Source organism: Vulpes vulpes, chromosome 8, assembly GCF_048418805.1.
Source record: "Vulpes vulpes isolate BD-2025 chromosome 8, VulVul3, whole genome shotgun sequence".
Lineage (NCBI taxonomy): Eukaryota > Metazoa > Chordata > Mammalia > Carnivora > Canidae > Vulpes > Vulpes vulpes.
In genome coordinates this window covers 30,559,622-30,586,575 of record NC_132787.1, presented here as the reverse complement: position 1 = coordinate 30,586,575, position 26,954 = coordinate 30,559,622, and the positions used below count along the sequence as shown (strand labels likewise).

Here is a 26,954-nt window from a genome sequence, read left to right as displayed (position 1 = left end):
ATTGTATCTAAGTCAGAGCCTCTCAGAACAGCTGTAGAAGCTCTTCATTGAAGGTTTGAGCTTTGAAACAACTGATGAGAGCCTGAGGAGCCATTTTGAGCAAAGGGCAACACTCTGACTCATGACTGTGTGGTCATGAGAGATCTGAACACCAAGTGCTGGAGGTGGAGGCAGCCATGAATGCAAGGCCACACAAGGTGGATGGAAGAATTGTGCAAAGAGGGTTGTCCCAAGAGAAGATTCTCAAAAACTTGCTGCCCACTTAATTGTGAAAAAGATTCTTGTTGGTAGCATTGAAGAACCCCTGAAGAACATCATCTAAGGGATTATTTTGAGCAGCATGGGGAAATTGAAGCGATTGAAATCATGACCGACTGAAGCAATGGCAAAAAGAGAGGCTTTGCTTTTGTGACATTTGATGACTGTGACTCTGTGGACCAGACTGTCATTCAAAAATCCCATACTGTGAATGGCCACAACTGTGAAGTAAGGAAAGCCCTATGTAAGCAAGAGATGGCTGGTGCTTCATCCAGCCAAAGAGGTCAAAGTGGTTCTGGAAACTTTGGTGGTGGTCATGGAGGTGGTTTTGATGGGAATGACAACTTTGGTCATGAGTAAACTAGTGAGGTGGCCATGGTGGCAGTCGAGGTGGTGGTGGCCATGGTGGCAGTGAGGATGGCTCTAATGGATTTGATAACGATGGAAGCAATTTTGGAGGAGGCAGAAGCTATGATAATTTTGGCAACCACAACAATCAGTCTTCAAATTTTGGACCTTCAGATTCTGAAGGGAGGAGATTTTGGAGGCAGAAGCCCTGGCCTCTACGGTGGTGGAGGCTTTGCCAAACCACGAAACCAAGGTGGCTATGGAAGTTCCAGCAGCAGCAGCAGCTAAAGTGGTGGCAGAAGGTTTTCATTACCTCCAGGAAGCAAAGCTTAGCAGGAGGTGAGAGCCAGAGAAGAGACAGGGAAGCCACAGGTTACAACAGATCTGTGAACTCAGCCACGCACAGCGGTGGCAGGAAGATGTGCTGCAAAGAAGACATGTTTTAGACAATACTCATGTGTTTGGTAAAAAGCTCGAGGACTAGATTTGTGACTATTTGTATAACAAGTTATTTTAGTTTCTGTTCTGTGGAAAATGGAAAGCATTCCAACGAAGGGCTTTAATGCAGATATTTTTTTCACTCATGCTGCCGACTTGCTAAATGTAATAGCCTAATCATGATGCTGATGATCATCATGATTTAAGTGGGTCTTAAATGCCCTTTATTTTATTCATTTTATTTTATATATAGTAGTTTGAAATTTTTATTTGTAATTTATTGCATTGCTTTGAAGTTTAGAAACTCCTTATTAAAACTAATCCAAGAAAAACTATCCTGTATTTCCCCCCTATATTTTTATGGCTTAATTTATTAAACTTTCTGGAATTTATTTGGGTGTATTAGGAGATGAAATGCTTTTTTTTTTTTTTTCAAAATAGGCCCATGATTTATTGATTGGCTATTCATTGCCATATGCATTAAGTTGTGATTACCTAAGCTGTATTATTAATCAAAATATTTTCACAGTTCTCTTGGATTTTCTAGTTATAAAATTATCTCATAAATAATGAAAATTGTCTCATTTGACATTAGATCATATCTAATCCTGCCACAGAGTGAAAATATTATATTTTTGCATGTGTCTTGCACAAAAATATCTTGCTCTGAAACCTGCTTTTGTCTTTTGCTCTAGGAGCAGTACATTTTTATCCATCAGTGTGTGCAACTGATGTGGATGAAGAAGAAGCAGCAGTTCTGCATCAGTGATGTCATCTATGAGAATGTTAGCAAGTCCTAGTCCCGAATCCAGAGCAGTAAGTAAGCTTCTTGGGTGCTCTGTCTGCGAACCATGCGAGGAGACACAAAGTGGGAAGGGATAGGATACAACAAAAGGCAGCACTCACCAGTTGTATTGATTCTGACCCCACAGATGTGGTTATAGGGAGAAATGAATATCATGCCCATCTTAGAGCTTCCATGTGCCTTGGTCAGTGGTATGACACACAGGAGCTTCAGCAACTCATTATGATTTGAACTTCCTTCCCTCTACTTGGAACCTTAAATTGTTCCGATATTGGATCTGTGCCTGAGATATCAGGATACTGCCCTTCAACTCTATTTATCCAGATATTTTGTGCAAATGTTTTATTGATTACGAGGATCATACAAGGGGTCACAAGGAGACATGAGCTGGACATGAGCTGTCTCCCAAAGGCAGAAAACAATATTAACATTAGTCCCAGGATAGTGGAGTTGAAGAATGCTTTGATTCCATCCAGTATGTGAACATTTACTTGAGAGCTTCCTGAAAACATTAGTAACATATTCAATGCTTTGTGCTCGGCTTTGACTAGGGGATCAGATTTTGGAGGCATAATAATCTTAGTTGAAGTCACAATATGCCAGTTCAAGTCAGTAAACAGAGTGTGAAATGCATCTGGGTACATTGAGGTGGGGGCAGCCACTCCCTGGGTTGGGAGAGGACAGGGGTGTGTTCTGGGATTAATATGGAAGGATAAATAGCATATAGACCAGGGGTAGCGGATAGGATTAGTATTCCTTTACAGCTATCAACAGACAGAAAGCTCAAGGAGGCAGGAAGGGTAAAGGCTGAGGGACAAATTCACTGAAAAGGGGAAGATATTTAGATCCACAAAAGGGACTTACAGAGAAAGATGCATAGACAACCTAGGCCCACATGGGCTGTGGTGTTGAGTGTAAAGAGAGCAAGTAGTGGAATCAGGAGGAAGTTTCTCTACCTCCAGCCACAGAGCTGTCAGTGTGCGGCTTGCCCCTCCCAGGCTGCTTACTCTCTCTCTCTCTCTCTCTCTCTCTCTCTCTCTCTCTCATCCACAGGACAGGATATGGTGTGCACCCATCCTCCCTTGCTTCCAGACATTTTTAGGGGCCCTGCTAGCCATTTTGCTAAGAAGAGCCCCTGCTTTGTAGTATGTGGCCAAGGAGATAATCTATCTCATAGAAGCACCGGGAAGACTTAGCCTTAAAGAGCCTACAGTGTCTTTTGGACTCCTTCACTTCTGGACATAGCGGACCAAATTCAACTGAACACCAGAAAAAGTCCCGACGCCCTGCGAAGGGCAGGAAGCACAGCACTTGGAAGAGTTTCCTTGGCCCTTGGCCGGTTGGGCTGAGTTTTTGTTGTTGTTCTTGTTTTTAAGTGCAATAATTTTTGTATGTGTGATTTTATCTGAAAGTTGATTTGTTTTCTACCCACGCGACTGACCAAGCCCGTAGCCCAAGAGGGAACAGGAATTGTCAGTATCAAATTATACCTCATTGTTAAAAAGTGGCATCGCCACACATGAGGACATGTTAATTCTGCTTCAAGAAAATCGAACCAGCGGTATCTGTGCTCCAACATTAAGCTGCTGGATCAGGGGTGGGAGGGGGGGGGGATTGAGAGAGAAGGTTTGTACCCACAGATCAACTGCATATGAAAGAGCTGTGATGCAGCTTCAAAGTAGAGTAGGAAAAAAAAAGTTTAAGTCTTCATTGTTCTAGTTCTTGATGGTTTTCTTCCTTATTAACACTTAAGTGTTTTTTTTTTTTGTTTTTTTTTTTCCTGGGCCCTCTGGGACTAAGGTCACCGTCCAGATTGTTTTTCAGCAAACCAGATCTGCTTCGGAACAGTTTGAAGGACTCTTAAGACTCCATTTCTGTCTGAGCAACCTTGGTGCCTAGACTTTGCCTCCCCTTTCTCCGTGGACCTGCACACAGGCGAAAGCTCTTTCTTGGAGCACTGCGGGCTGTGAAAACGCACTTTCCTTCCCACGACGAGCTGGGGGCCTTGGGACGTTGGGGCGCTGAACTGAGCATGCTGGGGCGACTGTGGGGCGACCGCCAGGCGTCTCTACGGATTCCAACAGAGATTTCTTCGTTTGGTTTTGTTTGGTTTTGGGGTTGTCCGTTTCCTTTTAACCAGTGTAAACTAGTAACGTTTCGTTCTTGGGGTGTTCCTATCACTGCAGTACGGGGGTGTGTGTATTGTGACATAAACGCTGTCAAGCTGGGCACTGCGGGCCCTGTGAAGCCTGTTACTCTGTGTCACCTCCTTAAACAGTCAGAGGTGACGGTGGGCTCTGGGGGGGGCAGGCGGGTGGGGAGGGCGCGTCCTGCTGGGCCCCCCCTCCCCGCCCCGCCCCGCCGCCGTCTCCGCGCAGCCCTGCACCCAGGCTCGCTCAATAATTCATCAGTGACCTCAGCGGCGGCCGAGGGCGCCAGGTGAGCAGCTCCGCGCCCCGCCTCCTGGCCCCCAGCAGGCCCGGCCCCAGCGGCCCCCGGCGGGCTCCTGCAGCCCCTGCGCGCGTCTCAGGTTCACCCTGGGGGTGGGGGTGGGGGTGGGCAGGGGCGCCCCACCCGCCGCTCCACAGCTTGGGCGCCCCAGGCGGCGTCAGTTCTTCCTCGCCCCCTCCCCCTCCGGTTCCCGCCTCCCCACCTGCTCTCCTCGCCCCTCCCGCCGCCCCCCCGCGTGGCCCGCTAGCGCCGCAGCGCTGCACCCTCGGAGCGCAAAGGCCTGGAGCAAGGGGCCAAGCGCACGGGTGATGCACCGGGGCAGGTCGGGGCGACGCGAGCCCCTCGGAGGCCTGCCTGGGTAAGCTGGAATTCCCTTCGGGTTCCTGGGCCGGAATAGTACTTCCCCTGAAACTTAAAGCACTTCATAAATATTTCAGGTTTTTCTTTCCTTTTTTTTTTTTAAATAAATTAATTTTTTATTGGTGTTCAATTTACCAACATACAGAATAACACCCAGTGCTCATCCCGTCAAGTGCCCCCCTCAGTGCCCGTCACCCCCACCCCCTGCCCTCCTCCCCTTCCCAGTTCGTTTCCCCCCAGTTCGTTTCCCAGAGTTAGGAGTCTTCATGTTCTGTCTCCCTTCCTGATGTTTCCCACACGTTTCTTCTCCCTTCCCTTCTATTCCCTTTCACTATTATTGATATTCCCCAAATGAATGAGAACATACACTGTCCTTCTCCGATTGACGTATTTCAGGTTTTTCTTGAGCACCCACCCCTTCAGGGTCGGGATCAAATAGTAGCAGATCCATTTTCCCAAAAGAGAAGATGGAGTGTCCAGAGTTTACACCCGAGACTCCGAGCTTGGACCCCAGGAGGGTCAGCGAAAGCACTTGACCAGATCCTCCCTCCGGGGGTCTCCAGAGCAATCCCTTTGTTCCCCGGGACACAGGTGCTCCAGAGCCTGGAGAATTTGTAGTGAGGAAAGCATCCATCTGTCAGGAGCCTTGGATTGTAAGCCCGGCAGATGCCTTGCTTGGGAACTTCTCTCTCCTGAGCCTCAGCTCATAAACTGCAGAAGGCCCTATCGCAGCCCCATATTTTTCAGATATAAAGAGTAACTGTAGGATGATGCACCCAAAGGTGTTTTGTATCTTGTCCTCTCATGGACGCTAAACCCACTGTAACCAGCTTCATCTGCACTCCAGGACTCAGTTTGAAGATTGGAGAGGCGGCGGCTGCGGCCTCTATATCATTAATAAGGTTTTTTGTTGTTGGTGGTGGTGGTGGCCTTTTTTTTTTTTTTAAGATTTTATTTGTTTATTCATGAGAGACACAGAGAGAAAGGCAGAGAGAGAAGCAGGCTCCCTGGGGAGCCCCATGCGGGACTCGATCCCAGGACCCCGGGATCACAACCTGAGCTGAAGGCAGATGTTCAACCCCTGAGCCACCCAGGCGTCCCTGTTGTCGTTTTTAATCATCTGAGTAGTGCTACAATGTTCTGACCACAGAGGCGCTGGCACATACAGGTCAAAATAGCCTACGTGGCTCATGGAGAGAGGGGAAGACTTTAGAGTCACAAAATATTTAACTTCAAGTGTTGTGGAGATCAAATTTCTTCACTGCAAAGTCAATTTCTAAAATTGAGAAACTGTCATTACAGCTTAATTTATAAATGTAATATTTAGCACCAATATATCCCTCACTGCACATTATATGATTTTATTTAACTTGAAAAGGAAAAAAAACAGTGATGGATGACAGCACTTTTTTGGACAGCATTTTAATTCAGGGCTTATCATTTTCTGCTTACAAAGTCAACATTACCCCTCAAATTGAGACAAGTTAGTAAGATTATTTTAATCTCTTATAAAATCTTTAATCAGATTTTCTAACGTCTCTCCTTTTCTAAAAGCTGTCCCTCCCACCTCCCAACCCCCCCCCCCCCCCCCCCCCCGCCCACTGCTCCAAAAGGCAATCCATCTCTCAAAGAAGGCTATGGTGTCAACACATAAAACGGGGGCTGGAGACTTTGGATCTGAATTTTTTGCAGACCATATGATAGCTGCTTGCTAGAGGATTGGCCCTTAGCCAAAGAGTTAAAGTTACTGAATCCAGCCTCTAAGAGCCAAAATCCTCCCTGCTTTCTAGCAAGGAGGACTTCCTTTCCACCTCAGGAAATGTCTGATGTAATGTGCTTCAAATAAGCTGGCTCGTGTCCTGGCTCACAGCTTTCTAGCCTGGTACTTGGCACAGGCTCGGAGTCCAAAGGCCATGCCCAGGACTAAATATAACATCTCTTTGGGCCAAAGGGGTTATAAAGCAACAAACATATAACACGTGCAAACTACCCCTAGTTTTTCGCAGCCCCATTTGGATGCATTTAGAGAAACAAACAAACAAACAAACCTTAAGCTATGACATCTCTGATGCCTGGCCTTCCAGAATAGCAGGAGTTTTGTTTTCGGTGTCAGCTGATGCTTATGGCCATGCCTGATCCTGGTGGGTCACTCAATTAAAGATAGAGTATGATGTATGGCTCTGGGAGTTGGATCATGAGGGACATTAAGAAACTGAAGGCTGTCCAGGGCAGAGTCAGCAGCACCGGGGGGATGTGCAAAACAACAGGTCAAAGTTACAAGATTTGAGAGAAGTAGGGCTGTTAAGCCTGGAAAGGAAGGCTCTTTTGTTTATTCAATCATTAATTCAACAAATGTTTGCCTATCGAGTCGTGCTGAATGAATCAATCAATTAACCAATGAGAGATTTCTTGACTACTTGCCATATGCTGGGCATGATGATAAGCACAAATGGTGCCATATGCTCCCTTTCAAAAATGTGCCACGGAATCAGTTTTGTTGTTGTTGGAAGGACCAAGAAAACATTAGTCAAGTCTTTTTCACCATTTTTCACTTACATATCTCAAAACTTTGTCAATATATTTTCTGCAGTGCCTACAAATCCAGATAATGGTGTTTGGCTTTTTTCCCTAGGGCTTCTACAACAGTGACACTAGCTTCTCATTGTTCTTGTTGCTCATCAGTCACCATGGACCCTGACATGGTCCGTCTTCCTCGAGGAAGATCACCAAGCTAGCCTACTCTGCTCCTCAAAACAGGGTTCTCCTCAAGCATATAGATTCCTGGCAGGTGGCGAGTTCTTTTCTGCTAAGCCCTTCTGGCATGCAGAATTGCCACCTCACGGGCAGTCTGTCCCTTCACTTGTCAGAAAGCATTTCCTTCTTTTGTGTACACATCTAAGGACTTTATTACTAATGTTAAGAATGTCTGAGTCTATACCCTTCATGGATGTAGGCTTACGGCCCAAATCATGTCCCCATTTGAGTAAAAGGGCAGGTGTGATGTGTCTGCTAGTGCCCAGAGCTGCTTTGAACAGAGGCCTAATTTCAAACCAATTTAAGAAATAGTCAACCTCTCACCCTCTTAAAAAAAAAAAAAAAAAAAAAAAAAAAAAAATATATATATATATATATATATATATATATATATATATATATATATATTTACTCAACATCCCCGGTGAGGCAGGGGGTCTATGAAGATGGATGAGACAAGGTTCCTGCTTTGAGGAATTTATAGTCTAGTAGAGGAAGTTAGGAGTGAAACCATGGGCAACAAAGTGTTACAGGTGCTGTGATAGAAACACATAAAGCATCCAATGTGGGCCCAAGTGCAAGGCAGGTGATTTTTTTTTCTAGAAGGGTCAAAAAAGACTACTCTGCCATCTTAAAGTATTAAAGACTGGGGACGCACATTAAGGAACACTAATGGTGTGCACTCATTCCTGCACTCAGCAAGCATTCATAAAACCCACTCTATCAGTCACTAGGGCCCATATGGGAAACTTAACCTTCAACCCTGCCTTCTGGAAACTTTTCTTTCTGGCTGACTCCAATGTGACAATTTCTTCCCAAGCCTCCACAGACACTCGAGCTCATGTGTTATTCAGCAGAATCCAGTGGATTTACTGTTACTGCAAAAGTAACAGCATGTCAGGGCGACAGTTTCCAGCTACCTGCAGTTAGTGCTGTCCACGGGAAGACAGGCAGCAATGGCCCCCTTTACTCCCTGGCTTGTGACCCCTGAAAAATCACCCAGGTGCAACCTTCCATCTCTGCCTGTCTGTCTGTCTCTGTCCTTCCCTTCCTCCCTCCAGACCGGGATGGTGCCAAAAAGACAGGAGGAGGCAGGGGCTCTGGATCACTACCTGAAGCAGGAATATCTGCTGGCCCACGGTGTGACCAAGTAACACACTTCCATCGTGTTCTCGCAGTGATTCTGGTGTCACCATCTCTGGCAGTCAAGTTGCTCTGAGCTAATATGGCAGCACAAGGACACACCTGACAGCTGTGTGTGGCCTCGGTTACCATGGGAGTTTCCCAGGGCAGTGGTGTGTACCTCCCTGTACAATTCCCAGCAGGCAGGTGAGAAATGAAAGAGGGCAGAGCAAGGTTACCCCACAATGCAGACAAGCGCTCAGGAAAAGGCCACAGGAGCAATGGTGGTTCTTTTAAATAAAGTTTTCTATGGAAATTTATGCATTCTTCTCCAGAAGTGATTTTCTCCCTCATTGGGTCTCTCCTTTGCTTTGTTATCCCTTTTTAAACCCTATAATAAGAAGACCATTACTTAGGAAACCCACTTGAATTCTTTAACCTTATGTGAGGCTATTGGCTCTGATTCAAAGTCCTGGATTCCTATGAACAATAGGCTCCACAGTGGTTTCACATTAATAGAAGCCCAAACGTACAGGAGGCCATGAGGCTTGGCATGTGGGGTGATGCTCAGCAAGCCAGGCCTTAGTCATGTGTGTGTTATAGTACGTTCCAGAGCAGCGGGTAGGAGTTCAAAGCCGGCTGACACAAAATATTTTTGTTCACTCCGAAGAACACCAAAGAGTCCAAAGAGCTTTAACTAGGAAAAGTTCACTGGAACCACTACAGCCTTATAGACACAAAACAGAATGGTCTTGGGATCCCTGGGTGGCACAGCGGTTTAGCGCCTGCCTTTGGCCCAGGGCGCGATCCTGGAGTCCCGGGATCGAATCCCACGTCGGGGCCCGGTGCATGGAGCCTGCCTCTCTCTCTCTCTCTCTCTCTCTCTCTGTGACTATCATAAATAAATAAAAACTTTTTAAAAATCTTAAAAAAAAAACCAACAGAATGGTCTTGGAGGGTTCCTTTATGTCCAAAATGGAACTAGATCACATCCACTCTTAACCCATGAGTAAGCTTGGGAAGCAGGCCAGCCAAGGGTCCAGCAGTCTAGCAGAGCAGAGCTATTTAGAAAAAGAGACTAGATGGAAAGAGACCTAAGCTGAGACTCCACCTGCCTGTGACTCAGTTGTCTCATCTGTGAAATGGACATGGTGGTAGTAGCTTTATGACAGTACAGGGCTTCAAGAAAATAACATGTGGTGGGGCTGAAAACAATACTCGGAAAAACATAGCATATTGCATGACTCCCTGGAAGAAACCAACTTCCCACAGTCCCCAAGGGCCATCTTGGAATTCTTGAACAAATTTGATAAGAGCATCTAAAGTTGGTCCCTGAATTGGCCTGGGTCAGTCTTCCCAGTGTGACAAGTGAACCCCCACCCCCACCCCACCTCAGAATAGAAGGAAGGTGCAACCTGTGATCCAATGTGGACTCTTGTGTCATAAAGACTTGTGGTACCTAAGCAGCAGCTGACTGTCCAGATCAGAGTCCTGGGCTGTCCCGGTCTGGCTCTCTACTTTGATTCTCTATTACCAAGTGCATCAGCGATGTGTGTTCTGTGTCTAGTGCATATCACCCACACTAAACGGTTTCCCAGCAGAGCACAATGTGATCACATCTGATTCACATTCAGTGAAAATGTCTGCAATTGTGCAGGCAAGCTGCGCAAATTCACCACACTAACGTAATGTCTGAAAAGCTGGTTACACCTAAGACAAAGATGTTGATGTGCACAGACTGTTTGTTAGAGGGCCCCTGGGTGGCTCAGTTGGTTATGTGTCTGCTGTTAGCTCAGGTCATGATCTCGGGGTCCTGGGATCAAATCCCACATCAGGCTCCCTGTTCAGCGAGGAGCCTGCTTCTTCCTCTCTGCCCTTCCTCCCTACCCATGATCTCTCTCTCTCTCTCTCTCTCTCTCTCTCTTTCTCTCTTTCTCTCCCCCTCCCCCTCCATGTAAGACTTACAAGTTAATTCTCCCGGTAGAGTCAAGAACAGAGGCTTGGAGTGAACAGGTGCCACTGAGAACACCACTTGGTCCCTCAGAGAACCAGGCTCCTTGTTGGTACATGGGAATAGGAAGAGCTTTCTCCACACTGTTGTGTTGAGGATTAAATGTAAAGCCACTGGCGTGGTGGCTGTGGTTTGGGGATGCAGAGTAACGTAAGTGAAAATGACAGACTGAGTTACAGCAGCCTGTACTCTTGACACTCAGGAGCCGTGAGCCCCTGAGAAGTGACCTACCATCTCTAAGCCCACGTGTCCCCATGAAAACAAAGTAATGCCAACCTTGTGCACTTGTGTAAAGCACCAGCCGAGGGCCTGGCAGAGGTGGCATGGAATACATGCTGGACAATGGGCCAAGTCTCTCAGCACGTCCAGACCACCAGACCTCCCATTCATTCCAGCACCAAGCCATCTCCAGCGCGGGCAGGCGCGGTTGATCCCTCGATCCCCTGAAGTGGGAGATCCTAGCATGCCATGCCCTCCATGAGGCCTGCTCCCCAGATAAGCAGTAACCACCCCCTGTGCCAAGTACTGCCAAACGTGGAGTCAGCAACTCTGAGAGAGGCATCTCATCTGCACACTCCTGTCTGACAGGGGTGTGGGAAACTCAGTTTGACAAATGCTAAAGGAAGTGAGAAGCATCCAAGCAATTCCAATTCCAGATAGCTGTTTTAATTTGCATTTTGTAAATCCATTGTGCTGTCACCAAGGCATAAAATAACAATAGTCACTTCCTCATTTTTTCCCCCTACTGCTACAAGACAAATGAAATGAATTACCTAAATGTCTAAATTCTGCCCTACGATAAGATTGGTTGTAGAGAGGAGGTAATAAACTAACTTCCCTGTGCTGTCTTCCTAATGTAAAATGTGTCTTCACTGACTGGCCACAGGATCCTGGGTTGCTACAAGTTATTAGTGCTCTAGACTTTGTCACCTTACAAAGGGCTGTATTTTGTAAGCCAGACAGCAGGTCATGGCAACTGTCTCAGCCGGTGACTCAGTGGCTCCGCTACTTTCATCTATTCCCTGGTGCAAGTCACACTCTTTGACCACATGCCTCCCTGGAGCTGAAGAAGACCCTGCAGCATTGTTATGTTTATTGGATAAACCACACCACAGATTGATTTGCAGCAAATGTGTACCTCTTCCTGGCTCTGGCCCAGCAATCACAAGGGAAAACTGGGACCAGGGTCAGCTAATATTTGTCCACATATTGGCCTCTTATTTAATTTCTACTTCAAAGCCTAGGTATGAAAGTAGGAGAGGATGTCCGCACGCAATTCTCCTGACTAAACGAAGTGCTGTTTTGAAGGGGTGGTCAGCCACCTGAAATTTCCCAAAGATGTAAATGACTGCTGAGGCCAAGTCTATTGTTGCCATGGAATGATCAGCTCCCAGTCTCCCTTCACGTTCTTTGTGGAGGGGGGAATCTCCTGGGACCCGGGCCAGTGATTTCCAAACGAGGCTCCAAACCTCCTCTCTGCAACTCCAGTGAGAGAAACTGATTTTACCTGTTTTATACAGTGGTATACCATATAAAAATGTCATGTTTTGAAAAGATTTTTTTATGCTTACATTTTTTTATACACTGACCTATGACATCTGAATGCAAAGATTTGCAGGAAATACAGAAGTCCAAGAGAACTGAGTCCAAATTTAGTTCTTCTACGTACTGTGTGACTTTGTACAAGCCACTTGACCCCTATTTGAGCTTAAATTTCCCCACGTGTAAGGTGGGGGTCTTTGTGAAAGATATTAGAATACTGAGTTCAGTTCTTCTTTCCCTTCTCTTAGAATAGATGGGAGGCAGAAGGCCTTAGCACGCCAGCTTTAAAGTAAGGAATGTTAAAACAGAACCAGCAATAGATATTAATTTCTCACTGTGTGAGTATATTATTTCTTGTTTTTCCATTATCTGAAAGAGACTGTGTATTCATTTGGGGGGATGATAGGAATAACTAAAGTTGGAGAAATTGTTTCACTCCATGGCCAGGCTCAAGGGATAAGAAAAGAAGCAGGAATTGGGCCAAGTACCTGGAACAACACTCAGGAAGGAAGGAGCCCATGGGACCAGCCTGGACCAGGACCATCTGGGCCTGGCAGGAGCCCTGATTCATTGCCCACACTGTTCCCACACCAAAGCAAAGGCGGTGTGCTTAAGGCTCCTCAGGAAGCATCTCAGCTGTTAAAATATCCCCAGAAATCCAGATTCAGGACTTTAATCCTCTGAGAGCAATTGATATCTGTATCTTTCCCCAATTCAGATTAGAATCCAATAAATGTAGTTCTTAGCAATTTCTTTTAGCTTATCAGAATTTTACCATTTTATTTTATAGCCTTTCTTTTATAGATTTACTAGATAAACCCAAACATTTGGATATTGGAAGATAATTCTGTGCCTGGTAACTATGCCCCCCACTCCTTCCACTAAAACAGAGTTCTTTCCATAACACTGAGCTCAGAGCATCAGCTTCTTCAGCCTCTTTCCTGTCCTGTCCTCTGAGGGCAGAAAGGAACAAAGAAGCCAGGAAAGGAGGTCACGAGGTGATGTGGGAACAGGTCTTGGAGAGGCCTGCAGAGCAGAGGACACTGAGGAATCGAGGTGGTGGAGAGAGGTGTGGGTAAGGGAAAGATGTGAGTACTGACATTTCTTTCTGTCTGGGACCCAGGACTGCTAGAAATACAGCCTTTCTCTGGGAGTTGCCAGCAGCAACTGCAGCTTTTTGTTTTCTAAGTTTTGTTTTGTTTTAAATAAAGAAAAGAAGATCCCAGAGATGGGTGGTAGAATGAATGGTACCTTCCTATGCCACCCACTTCATTCCTAGGGGCCCTTTGAATAACTCTACAAAGATCTCTGACCAGCCTAACTTGGGGGCACATCCTCTGAGAAAAACTAAATGTCACAGTATAAAATCACAGCCTTTAGAAAATCTCCCCCCTGGTTTTAGGGTATACTTTAGCCCCAGGAGATCTATAAGACTAGCTCCAGGGATAAATACTGCAAGCTGTACAGTTCTCTAGATTATATGTTTCCTGAGGCCAGAGTCTGTATCTAGGATTCCCCTTCATATCTAGTTTTTTTTTTTTAAGATTTTATTTATTCATTCATGAGAGACACACAGAGAGAGGCAGAGACATAGGTAGAGGGAGAAGCAGGCTCCCTGTGGGGATCCCAATGAGGGACTCAATCCCAGGACCCCAGGATCACGATCTGAGCCTCAGAAAGACACTCAACGACTGAGTCACCCAGGCATCCCTTATATCTAGTTCTTAAAGTAGACAGTTAACTAAGTGTTTACTGAATGAACATTGTCTTCTCAGAAACAATTGGTGTTTATATAAACCCCTTTACTGAATCCATACTTTCTAATACTCTTCCAGTCTCCTTGTGTATAAGCATTGAGAAGAAGGTGAGCAGGCTCAGCTCTAGTGAGACCTCTATGTACCCCTAGTGCACCCTCCATAAATTTACTTTTATTTATTTTTTAAAGGCTTTTTTTTTTAAAAAAAGATTTTATTTATTTATTCATGAGAGACACAGAGAGAGGCAGAGACATAGGCAGAGGGAGAAGCAGGCTCCCCAAAAAGAGCCTGATGCGGGACTGGATCCTGGATCCCAAGATAATGCCCTGGGCCAAAGGCAGATGCTGAGCCACCAAGGCATCCCTAAATTTACTTTTAAAAAACAAATTAATCTCATTTTCCCATACATTTTCTTAGTGAAAAATACTGAAAGGAAGAGTTTTAAGTAACTAGAGTATCTCTCACATTTGTTTCCTATGACTCAGTGCCTCTTAAGTGGAGGAGGGAAAGACAGAATTTACTGCTCACCTTTAGAAAGATGACAGAGCTCATAAACAAGAACATTAGGACACATATTTTAACTGTATTTTATGATTGATAAAGTCAAGTATTGAACACATCGAGACATGGAAAAGAACCTTAAAATATTGAAACAAACTTTTATAGATGAAAACTCTAATGTCTAAAATGAAAAATACAATGAAAGAGACTAAAAGCAGACTAGAAACTCCAGAAGACAAGACTAGCAAACTTGAAGGCAGCAACAGAAATGGACTAAAATGAAACAGAGAGAAAAATGACTGGGGAAAAAATTGACAGAGTATTAATAAACCTGGGAAAACTTCAAATGGCCTAATACCCATGCAACTGGAGCCCTTCAATGCTAGAAAAGCAGGAGGGACTGTGCAAACAAACAAACAAAAGTAATAACTGGTAAAAATTTTGCCAAATTCAGTAAAAACTGATCCTGTAATCCCAGGAAGCTCAATGAACACCAAAACCAAGAAAACCACACAGAGGTCACACCATCATCAAATCGCTTCCCACCAGGGAAGAGATCTTCACTTTGGCAGCAGCTATTAATCCCGTAGCAGTAGGTGATTCTAGTTTCTAGTCACCCCAACCCCCTACCTTTCAGAACCAACATCACTACATACCAGTTCCAAGATACCAGCATCAACTGTCCAGATTCCTCTCCTCAAAGCTTTTTGTCCCCGTTCCTCAGGGCATCTCTCCTTTGTGCTCCTGAGGTACCAGCACCAACACCAGACAGCACTTCCCCTAGGGCTTTGGGCCCAAACTTTCTAGGGCCCTTCCTCCAGGCTTCTAAACGCTGATAAAACCAAACCCTCCCTTGCTCCCCTCTCCCAAGAGATGGAAGCTGTGTCCTATTATTACTACCTCTGTGGTAGCTCAATGTTCTTTTTTTTTTTTTTTGCCTGTTTACAAATTATGTTTATTAAATTCCATTTAAATAACAGAGAAGGAGGATTACATCTTGTTAGGTAAAAATATGAGCTTTAAATTTTTTTTGTATGGTATCTCAAATAGGCATAGAAAAGTTAAGCTAAGTAGCCAGAATTGGATTGGGTTGGTTATTGAGCTTTTTCAAATCTATCCCTCTTTCCTCAACTTTGTGACAGGTGTGTTCCCAACAGATTCTGTCCAAAGAGGGTGCTAGGGGGAGACAGGAAGCTAGAGGGAGACAAGGCACCTGTTCTCCTCTGTTTTTATTACCACCACGCTGATCATGGTTCTTCACTCCATAAGTAGCAATTGAGCCCCAGTAGGTTCTAGTTACCAGTTTCTCTTTTCCTACACTCCCAGGGCAGCCTCATTATGCCCTCCCAGAAATCTGAGTACCAGCTGGCTGGCGTGGTCTTCTGAGGGCTGAATCCCATGTCTGTGGGGTTTTCTCAACTGAATTCTTCTCTGAATTTCCTGAGGTGGGACAGCACCAGACAGACTGCACCCCCTTCTCAGAGGTTTGTTTACCAGCTGTGGGGTCTTTCCCTGAAACTTCTCAGGTACCAGGACCAAACTCTGTGGTACCTCTCCCTCAAGATTCTAAAATTCTATTAATCCCAACTCTTCCCTTTGTTCTCATAGCCCAGAAGGAGGCAACCACTCCTGCAACTGCCACCACTGTGATATTGTCCTTTGGGATTTCAGACCATAAAGATATCTCTATGCATTACTCCAATTCTTTTAATACCTTATATATCACATTATATTCAGGCTATTTTAACTTTTCTATTTCCTCTTGTCTTATCCTTACATTTTCAGAGACTTTCAATATGGGCTAAGTTATAAATGTGTGTCATTGCTTATGTCATGGAAAAGATCTAGAGTAACCTTCATCATTCTCATGTTTGTTTCACTTTGTCTGAGGGGCATAGTTATAGGGAAGATTAACAACTCCCGTATCTCTCATAATTGGGGGTGGGGATCAGACCCTAGGAAGCTATTTCCTTGTCAAAAAATACAACTCAAAAGAGTTACTACAGATGCCTAAGGAGGCATTTCTGTGGAACCACTTAGTACTCATAAGTGCTATATATATTTGTTATCACTGTAACCAGCTCTCACTAGATGCTGAACTGTACTGGAAATCAGTTTAAAAATAAAAAATAAAAAAAGAATGGGCCTCTGTTTTTCCCATTCCACCCAACCTGATCCGGAGCCTACATACCAAAGATCCCTTTTGCCAATGACACAGAAGCCATTTATTAACATACAGCAAATACTGTTTATTGCAGACTTTCCAGCTGACTCATGTGAAAAAGGCACTATGAAAATTAATGAATCTAGATAATCTCTCTAAATGGATTTATGTTAAAATATACAACATTCTTACATAACATCTGTTTTATATATGTGAAATAATATAACATTTAATGACAAAAATTGTGTTTCCAAAAATAACATTTGTTGAAGGTTAAGTATCTTTCTTTTCTCTATCTAGAATCTTTCACAGGATTAAAATATGTGTAAATTAAGTGTTTCTTATTACCAGAAGAACTTGACACAGATAAACACATAAAATGGCCCCAATATCCATTTAACTACTTATGTCAATATTTAGAACTGAGGCCTTCATTAAGCAAAATACTGTAATGCACACCAATGCGGGCTACTTTCTGGGACACATTTTGACTGCATATGACCTCTTGTCCACTTGTGCTTTTTCATATATAAGAACACAATATAGATAATAAGCAGAATATAAACTAAATCAAAATACAGGCTATACAAGGAATTGTGATCAACAGAGCCATGACACATAAAATGTCTTGGGAATGCTCCATAGATTTGTATTTGCATGTCCAAGGCCTTGTTGTATTTTACAGTTCATTAAATGTTTTGATTAAAAAAAAAAAAACTGTTGGCATTAAGAACTTTAAATAAATCTAAACATTCTATCATTGAGTATGTCAAGGAAGAGAACTAAGTAAGCAGAGCCTAGCCGAAAGTAAGCTACACTCTGAATGACAGACACCAGAGTCATGGGCAAAAGTGAAATTATTTAGATTTTTAAATCACGGGCAATATCTTTGTTTTGCTGCAATAAATAAATTTACCTCTATCAAAAAATACCTGCTTATACACTGAAGTGGGGATGAAATAATTAATCCAATAAAGGAAACCTCAACCTTGTGAAAGCAGGTAAAATATTTCCCAAGGGCAAAGCATCATTTTACAATTATTCAGTTTTAATAAAAAAAATGGCCCAGGAAAAAAGTCCTCTGCTTACTTATGTTTGCATTGTTTCTTTATGGCGATAACTTAAGTATTCCAAGAAATAAGAATCTGACATTCCCTTCATGGCTTCTTAAAACAAAGCACGTTGGAATAATGCCACAAATTTAAATGGGGTTTAAAAACAAATTAGTGACTGCTTCCCTCATCAAAAGATTCCACCCCTGAATCACTAGCAGCAGCACTGATTTTTTCCTGTCGTCTTCGCATGATTTCTTGCAACTCGGAGCTGCCACTGTTATCCTGAAAAACAAACATGGTTCAGACAAGATGGTTACAGGTTTGTGTGGGCTGCAGGTCATGTAATGAAATGGTTCAGGGTAAGAGTCCTTTGGTTTTCTCCTACTATCTCTTGGGGAAAACTGAAGGCTGCCCTTCATATAAGTGATGCTTCTGGAATTCAGTAATACATCACATTAATCATTTTTTTCATTTATGAGATGTCTTAAGGCAATTCATTCACTATGCCTTTCACTTGGACATGATAAAGATAAATCAATAATGTATGTGGAATGCTCCAGATTCCCTGGGAGAAATAAGATATGTGTACAATAAGCATAATGAGATGGCAAATTATTAAAGAACCCTCTTAAGTCAAGCAAGATACCCATCTGCCATTAGGGGATTCTAAATTAGGCTCAAAGACTCGGCTCAGGGTACACCAAGTTCCTTTCAGGATACATGAAGGTTCTGACCCTCTGACCTCAAGTCAGGTTTCTGTCTTGCCACTCTCTACCTACCATCCCTGTGCACCTTCCTTATTCTGCTCTCATCAATAGAAGTTTCTGGCAACTGAGGTGAGTAATCTAAAAGACGGACTAAATGCAAGAGAAGGGTGTAGTCAGAAGGTGACTGAGGAACATGAAGCAACTCAGGTATTCAGTCTCTGCCTCCATTTATATCCAGAGGAAAGGAAATAAGAACCAAGAGGAATTGGGTGGTGGAGGAAAATCACAGACAGTCTGATACAAAGGAATTCAGAAATTTTGGCACTTCCTATCATACCCTTGAGAAGGAAATATATACTCTCAATAAAATTAAAATGTGTAACGGTAAAATAAAAACTGCCTCAGAGAAGATTCAATCCCTATTCATATTAAATATACAGAAACCCTAATATAGAAGATGCCCAGGATCTACCTAATAAGGAACTCCCAAGATCAATGTTGTAGGAAAAATTTCCAGGGAAGTAAAATTTCTCCTGAGAGTGGTTATAGGGTTGCATATGTGAAGTTACTTCACTCGGAGTTACTTCACTGTTGAATTTAGAGGATATACCTACTAGAGAAAATTATGTATCAATTTTACGCCAAAGCCAATATACTTTCATTTGAGTTCAAGTATAATTTCATGAAAGATATCAAGAGCTGTGAGATATGGCTTGAAATGACTACCCTTACACAGCCCATTTTAAGAAGAGTAGGATATGCGAAGCTTAAGGATAGTCAGTCTAGAAAACATTTCCTCTTCTTTCCTACTGACAACTATGGCTAAGTAATTACTCTTCAGCACTCTCTCTTTCCAATGATTCCTAATATTTTCCCTCTGATTATTTAGATATATGCCAAGATCTAAGACCCACAACCAGGATTTTAAGCCAGGATTTTAACTACTGAGCTACTAGAATCTCCAAACTAAATATTAAGAACAGGCAAAAGAGTTCTGGCCTCTTAAGGCATTTACTCACTCAGAAGTCAATGTCCATTACTGTGTCAAAATTTAAATTCCTACAGAAGTAGTTAATGCATATAAAATGAGAACATTAGGCCTTTCATTAAATGTCCAAAACCATATGCTCCAAGCTTCATATTACAGGAGCATTTATGATAAATTAATCTCCCCTCAAATGGTCATTGATAGTCTCTAGATAAATTATAAAAAGCTGAGTCAAACTTAGCTCTGTATGAAAGGCAAATTGACCAATGTGGACACAAATAGCTGATTTCAGAGCTTTCAATTTTCGGCCCACACTCTTGACTAATGCAGACAAATATCAACTCAGGTTGACAGGTCATACCTCTAATGCAGCTTTTTGTACAGTGATTTGGCTAAAGACTCTGGACCCTTCAGGGCAGACTGTCTTCAGTTCATCTTTGTTGAGAGAGAAAAGTTGTGCGCCGTTTAATACTCCAAGACTATTGACAGTCCTGAAAAACACAGAAGAAAGAAAAAGAAATACAGCATTAAAAATATTATCTAGGGATCCCTGGGTGGCGCAGCGGTTTGGCGCCTGCCTTTGGCCCAGGGCGCGATCCTGGAGACCCGGGATCGAATCCCACATCAGGCTCCCGGTGCGCGGAGCCTGCTTCTCCCTCTGCCTGTGTCTCTGCCTCTCTCTCTCTCTCTCTCTCTGTGACTATCATAAATAAATAAAAATTAAAAAAAAATATTATCTAGATTGGGGCACCTGAGTGGCTCAGTTGCTTAAGTGTCTGACTCTTGATTTTGGCTTGGGTCATGATCTTGGGGTCATGGAATTGAGCCCTGTGTTGGGCTCCATGCTGGGCACTGAGCCTGTTTGGGATTCTCTTTCTGTCTCCTTCTGCCTCTGCCCACCCCCACCCCCTTGCTCGTGCGCTCTCTTGCTCTCTCAAAAAAAATATTATCTAGATAAAACAAGAGAAAAAAATTTCTGGTCCTACTATTACCTCTGTTTTCTAAGTGTTCCATATAATGAAACTCTTATAAAATGTTACTACAGTGCTTCTTCAGGGCAGTGACAAGGGCTTTCATGATGATGATCCTGAGGCTACATGATCATAAGTATCAAAAAGGAACCAATTGTATTTAGTATCATTATTGTTGAGTACCAATTCCTTTAAATATGGTGTTTCATAGTGGGAACAGATAACTTTCTAGTAACCAAGCAACTGACTAACCAATGTATATCATTTTTCAGTCATGTTGGGTATGTAAGTTTATAAAGTTCTCTTAAGTATGTATTATTGAAATAGGCCATTGTATCACATACACATAAATATTTTCAAGTGCTTAAAATGTAGATAGGTTTACCAAGGGATAAGTTATATTAGGTTATATTCTATGATTGGTAATTTATTTTTTATTTGGCTGAGAATCTATATCCTGCAGCAGCAGCATATTCTGCTATATGCCGTCTAAGTTCTGGGGAGTCCAGCTAAGGCCTCAGTCCTACCCTGTGTAACCAGATGAGGGGGGAAAGAAAGCTACCACCTCAAAGCTACTGGCAGTTTGCTTAAGGGGCCAATGAGAAGCAGACATCGTCATCTAAGAAACAGGGTACCACCAGATTATAGCTATTTCTCCTTCTTCCAATTCTTTTTAAGCTATAAATATCTATAGTTATTTCCTGAGCATCGAACAAATGCGGTCTGGCCTCCCCAACATTTTAGAGTCATTTGTGACATCTTAGCAACCAAACTGAAAATCACACATATATTACACATAGAAATGCAAAGTCTTCCCAGAGAGACTTACACGGGGCTGAACCCCTTCGACTGTAACCATGTTTTCACATCTTCTGGCGTGGAGTCATAAGTGATATTGACAACTGGTACATTTTGCCGTGGCACGTGGAATTTCTTCTGGGCGGCACTCCGACCAATGGTCAGTCTGTGGATGAGCTCATCCTGCACTTCCTCCATCTGAGATTTCCTTCCTAGACACCAACATGGAATAGGGTATTTTTAAAAACTTCTAACATATGTTGCTCTCTCTAGAACCCCAATGCCCAAACCCTGTGTCCCCAGTAGGACTTATAATCTAGTGTGCCTACCATCTTTCCTCACGTTCATCCTCACACAGGACAAATTCCATGATCAATTATTAAAACCACTCCTTGGCTCTTCTCTTCTCTTCATTGTACTCCCTTGGCAAAACCCCACCCCTTGTTAAATCTAACTTTCTGCTTATTCTGTGTCTGCACCTGTACCCTGAGTGCAACACAACAATGCTGAATGATCTCATGTTAAATTCATGAATATGAACCTCAACCAGGCTGTTGTTTTCTGACAATCATACTGCATTTCTTTAGGTCATGGTCTCAAGTAGGGGAAATTTTGACCCTAGGGATATCTGCCAATGGCTGGAGACACTTTTGAACAGCACAATTAGGGGGGGAGGAGGAGGAAGGATGCAACTATCATGTCATGGGTAAAGGTTGCACAAAACATCCTACAATGTACCTGTCAGTCTCCTACAACAGAGAATTATCCAACACCATGTCAACAAGGCTCAGGTTGAGAATCTGCCCTAGACCAAATAACTGGCGACTGTTAGACAGGTATTTACTCTCTTCTTTCTCTGTAAAACCTCCAACACTCATCCCCAAATTCTTACCCAGAACTAATGACCTCACTTTCTTAATGCCGAATAAAATAATAAGTTACAAGAGAACCTCTTTAAGTTCCTAGCAGTTTTCCTCACCTACCAGCACTTTCCTCTTGCCCTCTGCCTTCCCTTTCTTCTTTCCCTGCATCCTTTCCTTCCTTTCCATTCTCCCCTCCCTCCCTAATACATTATGGATCAACTGTGTTCATGCTTCTAAGGCCGGCCCCTTTATATGTGCACTAGATCCCATGTCCTCTGCCTACTTAAATACTTCAACAACAGTAATTTCTCCTTTACTTATCTAGGTTATCCACTTTCCTCTTTAACTGAATCGCTTCATCAGCATACAAACACATTTTTATTTTGTTATTATTCCTTTTCCCTTTAAGCCCTTTCTTGACCCTATGTCCCTCCCAGCTACTGCCCATCTCTCTGCACCTGTTTTAGTAAAATTCCGTGAAAAGCTGTCTATCCTAGTTGACTCCCATTCGTGTTCTCCAATTTTCTCTTTAATTTATTGCTAAAAAATTAGGCTTTGGGCCCCAACCCTCCACAACATTTTGCTTAACTGCTACAGTCAGTTCCCAATCATTGTTTCATTTAACTCACCAGCAACATAGAAAGAAGGTGATTGTTCCTTAAAATGCCTTCTTCAAAAAAAAAAAAAAATGCGTTCTTCCCCTATGGCCTCCCCAAGACACCACACTCACCTGATTTTCTTCCTGTCTCATTGGCCTCTCCTTCTCAAGTCTCCTTTTCTGGTTCTTCTCATCTCCCCAGTAAGTAACACTGAAGTACCCTAGGGCATGATCCTGGGACCTCTCCTCTGCCTATACTCACTCCATTAATGATCATTATACCATGTAAAAGCTGATGACTACCAAAATTATTTCTCCAGTCCAGACTTGTTCCTTAGAACTCTGGACACATATACGCCAACCGTCTACTTAATATATCCATTTAGATGTCTATTAGGTAGCTCAAATGTCCAAATCTGAACTTCTTATCTTCTTCCTGAAGCTTGCTTTTATGCTATACGTCCCCACTTGTTTAATAGTAATCCTATTTGTTTTTTCAGTTCCTCTGGCAAAAATGCCATGGAGTTCTGCTAGACTCCCCTTTGTCCTTTTTACATCCAATCCACTGGCAAATTCCGTTAGTCCTATCATCAAAATATACCCAAAACCCAATCACTTCAGTCCATTTTTTCTGTGACTAGCTCCATCTGAGCCACTGGCCTCTTCACAGGTTGCCTTCCTTCCACTCTCAAATACTGCAGCCCTCGCTCTTTCTGTTTTCAATACAACAGCTAAAATGATCTTTTAAAATATATGTCAGATACTGCAACTCTTCTGCTTCAAACCTTTCCAAGTAACACAAACTACTCCCAGTAAAAGGCCTTAGATGACCACTTTCTGAGGTATCTCTACTGCTCTCCTGGAACCCTCCAGTCTAGCTCATAATGGATTCCTTGGTGCTCTTCAAATTTAAGGCACTTTGCTTGGAACGCTACGCCCCCACAAATCCACTTGGCTCATTCTTCCCTTCCTTTAAAATTTCCCTATTTAAAAAATGCACTCCCAAACAGCCCTTCCTATCCAAATGGCTTTATTATTCTCCAAAACCACTTAAAATGTTCCCTATCAACTCAATCATTTATCTACCTTCTTCCATCAAAATATATACTTGAAGAGAAAATGGATTTTTGCCTGCTTTGTTTGCTTTACCTGAAATACCTGGAACAGGGTAGGGATGCAATAAATACTCACTGAATAAACAAGTGACTGAGGCATTCTGCTGACTTTTTCAGTGAGAGAGATTTTGAAAAGAATTGTATATAGACCCCTAAAAGAAACAGTGAAGAGAATGGAGGCCAAAAGAGGGGAAATGATCTATCAAAATCACATTATTAATTAGCAGAATTTAGTTAGAACTGGATTTCCTGACATTCAGATCATGGCTGCTTTATGGGTTCAAAGTCATTGAAACCACCTTTGATTAACTTACAAATTATCCTTTTCCCCGACCCATTTTATGCTTATGGGAAAGATGTGTATATGCATATGTCTTTATGAGAAAAATGGGGAAAAATTAATGTATGGTAAAGAGAATAATGTATTTGTGTATTTAAAAACATTATATGCATATATACACATATTACATTATATATGATTATGTATATATGTATTATGTATATATGCACACACATATACACATAGATATTAATTGTATATAACCTTCAAGGATTAAGTTGAGAACTGATATAGTAATCCAGTTAACTAATTAACTTGGCAAGTGACAATATCTAGCTACTAAAACAGCTTCTTTTTGTGACCACTGTTTTATGATATTTTCTTTTATTGTGACCATTGTTTTATGATCCTTCCATCCATCCTTCCTACCTGCTTACCTTCCTTCCTTCTTTTCTCTTTTTCCTCAAGGGAGAATGTCTCAGAAAGCATTTGATGTCCTTGGGAAGTAAATGAAAATGTGTAATAACCAAATAGTTACTTCATTCTAATTTTTTAATGCCTTAGGTATTCAGGAAATCTTCTGATAAGTCAAAAGACAGAAACAGGAAAAATGAAGGGTGAGAGGGAGAAAGAACCAGGGGTCTAGAGAGGGTGAACAGGAATACCACTGATTGGTTCATTTAAGTAATACACTATATGCACTTTACTAATTAGCTCTTTTAACTCACTGCATCCAACTGCCACACACAATACGAGCACATCTCAAAGGAGTAAAAGAGAAAGAGTATTGCCACACTAAGAGAATTATTTTCTTATCTATTAACTTAGCCACTGTATGATCACCTCTAGTCCATAGTATAACAGAGGAGTACAAAAACCTCTCCTGCTGTGCTCCTGGCTTTTGGTTTCCATTTGCAATGTTCTAGCACAAAGTAACAAACCAGACTAACTTTACACCTCTTGCTGAAATAACACTTCTGATTACAAAAGATTAAATCCAAATAAAAGGCCTAACATTTCAGAGGAAGTGGAAGAAATGCAAAATACCTAAAGCACTGGTATCTTCAAAAGTGATAAGAGGAAAGCCTTTTTGAATCTTGAAATTAACCAATGTGAGTAGCTTAGAAAACAAGCAGCCAGTTTGAATAGGCAACCGTAGTTACCTCAGCAAAAGAACTGTCCCTGTCTCACTCTTACTACCTGCTACATTTTTAAAAACAGGCATGCTGACTTTTTCCTTGTTTATGGCTATTTAGTAACTTTGAGCATTCACTTTCCAATTTCTTCCATTTTATTTTTATCAGAAGTCTAGGCAGTAAGTAGACAATGTAGGAAGCATAAAAGGCTTGAGAGAAACCTGGCTATTAAGAAATATATATTTAGGTATGTCTGTCTGTTTCTAAAAGACGGTTGAGAAGCCCCCACATTCATTCAGAAAAACTGTTCTCCAAAAGTGTGCTCAGGAAAAAGTTGTCATGAAAATAATTGTTTTATAAAAAGGAATACATTTATTTAAATGCAAACTTTTATTATTATAAAGCAACAAGTACAGATGTTAATATGGGGAGAGATGTATACATTTTATATACCAATGTCACCCTTTTACTTATGAAAAACAGATTCAAAAGTGATGAGTCACAATTATCAGGAGAGTTCTCTATCTTTAAAGTATTCAAACTATTCCTCTTTCCCATTAGGTTATTCTTAGTTTCTTAGACTAGGACAAAGAACAAACTGTCCTGATCCACAGACTGTTCCAAATGGGGACTAGATGCCTATGAACTCTGATCTAGGCCTGGAAAGAGTGCCACCGTGTCAAAGATTACTGCGCTGACGTATCAAAGAAAGGAAATGTTACAAACTTGTGGTAAAAATGAAAAAAAGAACAGTCATTTCCAAGAGGAAAGTTTCCTTAGGGAAATCAATAAAAATATTTATAGAACATCTCATCTCAAAACTATGTCTTTAAGTGTCTTTGAGAAAAATAAAAGCATCTTTTAAAAAAATACACAAAATTTAAAAAAATTAGTAGCGTATTAAACTTCTACACACATATTCTCTCTTACACACACACAGTTCTTTTAGCTGCACAATCATTTCTCTAAAACTTCACTTTTCCACTACTTTTTGGTAAGGTCAGGATATGGATATGAAGGTGGTAAATCTGCTCTACTTTGGGGAAGTATAAAATAGCCTATAAAAATAGGTTATTGCTTATTGTATTTAGCCAGAATTTCTAGAACAGGAAGATATCTATATCTATATCTATCTATCTATCTATACTTTATATATATAAATAAACATATATATATATACACACATATATTTATACTGGAAAACTTTTTTGTTTTTTGAGTTTTTTTTTTTTAGTAGAATCTTTTTTATTCAGAAAAGAAAAACCCCAAAACCATAAAAGTTTTCCAACCACACACCGGAGGGGTTTGGGTAGGGGGAGGTGTCCATCCAGCCCCAGCCCCCAGCCCATGTGGTTTTGGCAGCAATAAGGGGTATGGGGTAATGGCCCAAAAAATAAAAATGGTGTACGTGTGTGTATGTATATGTATAGATAGATAGATATAGATATAGATATATTACCTTCTTTTAAAATTTATCAAGAATGACTACAACTGAATAGATGTGGCTATGATTTATTGAGGTAAAAAAAATGTCAGATGAAAATGGGAGTGAAAGATTCAGTAAATTGGTTCTGAATCTAATCATCCAATCTTAGTTTTAAAGTTAATAGTTCAGGGGTGCCTGAATGGCTCAGTGTGTTAAGTGTCTGACTCTTGATTTCAGCTCAGGTCATTATCTCAGGGTCATGAGACTGAGCCCCATATCAGGCTCTGCACTCAGTAGGGAATCTGCTTGAGATTCACTCTCTCCTTTGGCCCCTCTCCCTCTCTAAAATAAATAAGTAAATCTTTTTTAAAAATACAGTTAATAGTTCAATACTTGTATGTGAATGGCAGAGATGAGATCTGATATGAAGACAAATTTGAGAGTCATTCCTTCTCCAACAATACTAAAAGAAATAGAAATAGACTGTTTACTTAGAGTAAAAGTAT

General features: G+C 42.0%; 2 protein-coding genes across 19 annotated transcripts in view; one reads left to right on the top strand and one right to left on the bottom strand.

The window, feature by feature from the left end:
- PTPRO (protein tyrosine phosphatase receptor type O) overlaps positions 1-4,096 on the top strand; it is a 238,821-nt gene extending 234,725 nt beyond the window's left edge. For all 4 annotated transcript variants that reach the window (XM_025995173.2, XM_025995172.2, XM_072765952.1 and 1 more), the window contains 2 exons: positions 1,740-1,860; positions 2,903-4,096. In XM_025995173.2, the coding sequence (XP_025850958.1) occupies positions 1,740-1,844 (105 nt within the window). In that variant the 3' untranslated portion in view covers positions 1,845-1,860; positions 2,903-4,096. The remainder of the gene's footprint in view (positions 1-1,739; positions 1,861-2,902) is intronic.
- Positions 4,097-16,571: 12,475 nt separating this feature from the next.
- Positions 16,572-26,954, bottom strand: part of EPS8 (EGFR pathway substrate 8, signaling adaptor) — a 174,986-nt gene continuing 164,603 nt past the window's right edge. For all 15 annotated transcript variants that reach the window (XM_072765953.1, XM_072765954.1, XM_072765956.1 and 12 more), the window contains 3 exons: positions 21,062-21,242; positions 19,623-19,752; positions 16,572-17,848 (listed from right to left, as the gene is read on the bottom strand). In XM_072765953.1, the coding sequence (XP_072622054.1) occupies positions 17,735-17,848; positions 19,623-19,752; positions 21,062-21,242 (425 nt within the window). In that variant the 3' untranslated portion in view covers positions 16,572-17,734. The remainder of the gene's footprint in view (positions 17,849-19,622; positions 19,753-21,061; positions 21,243-26,954) is intronic.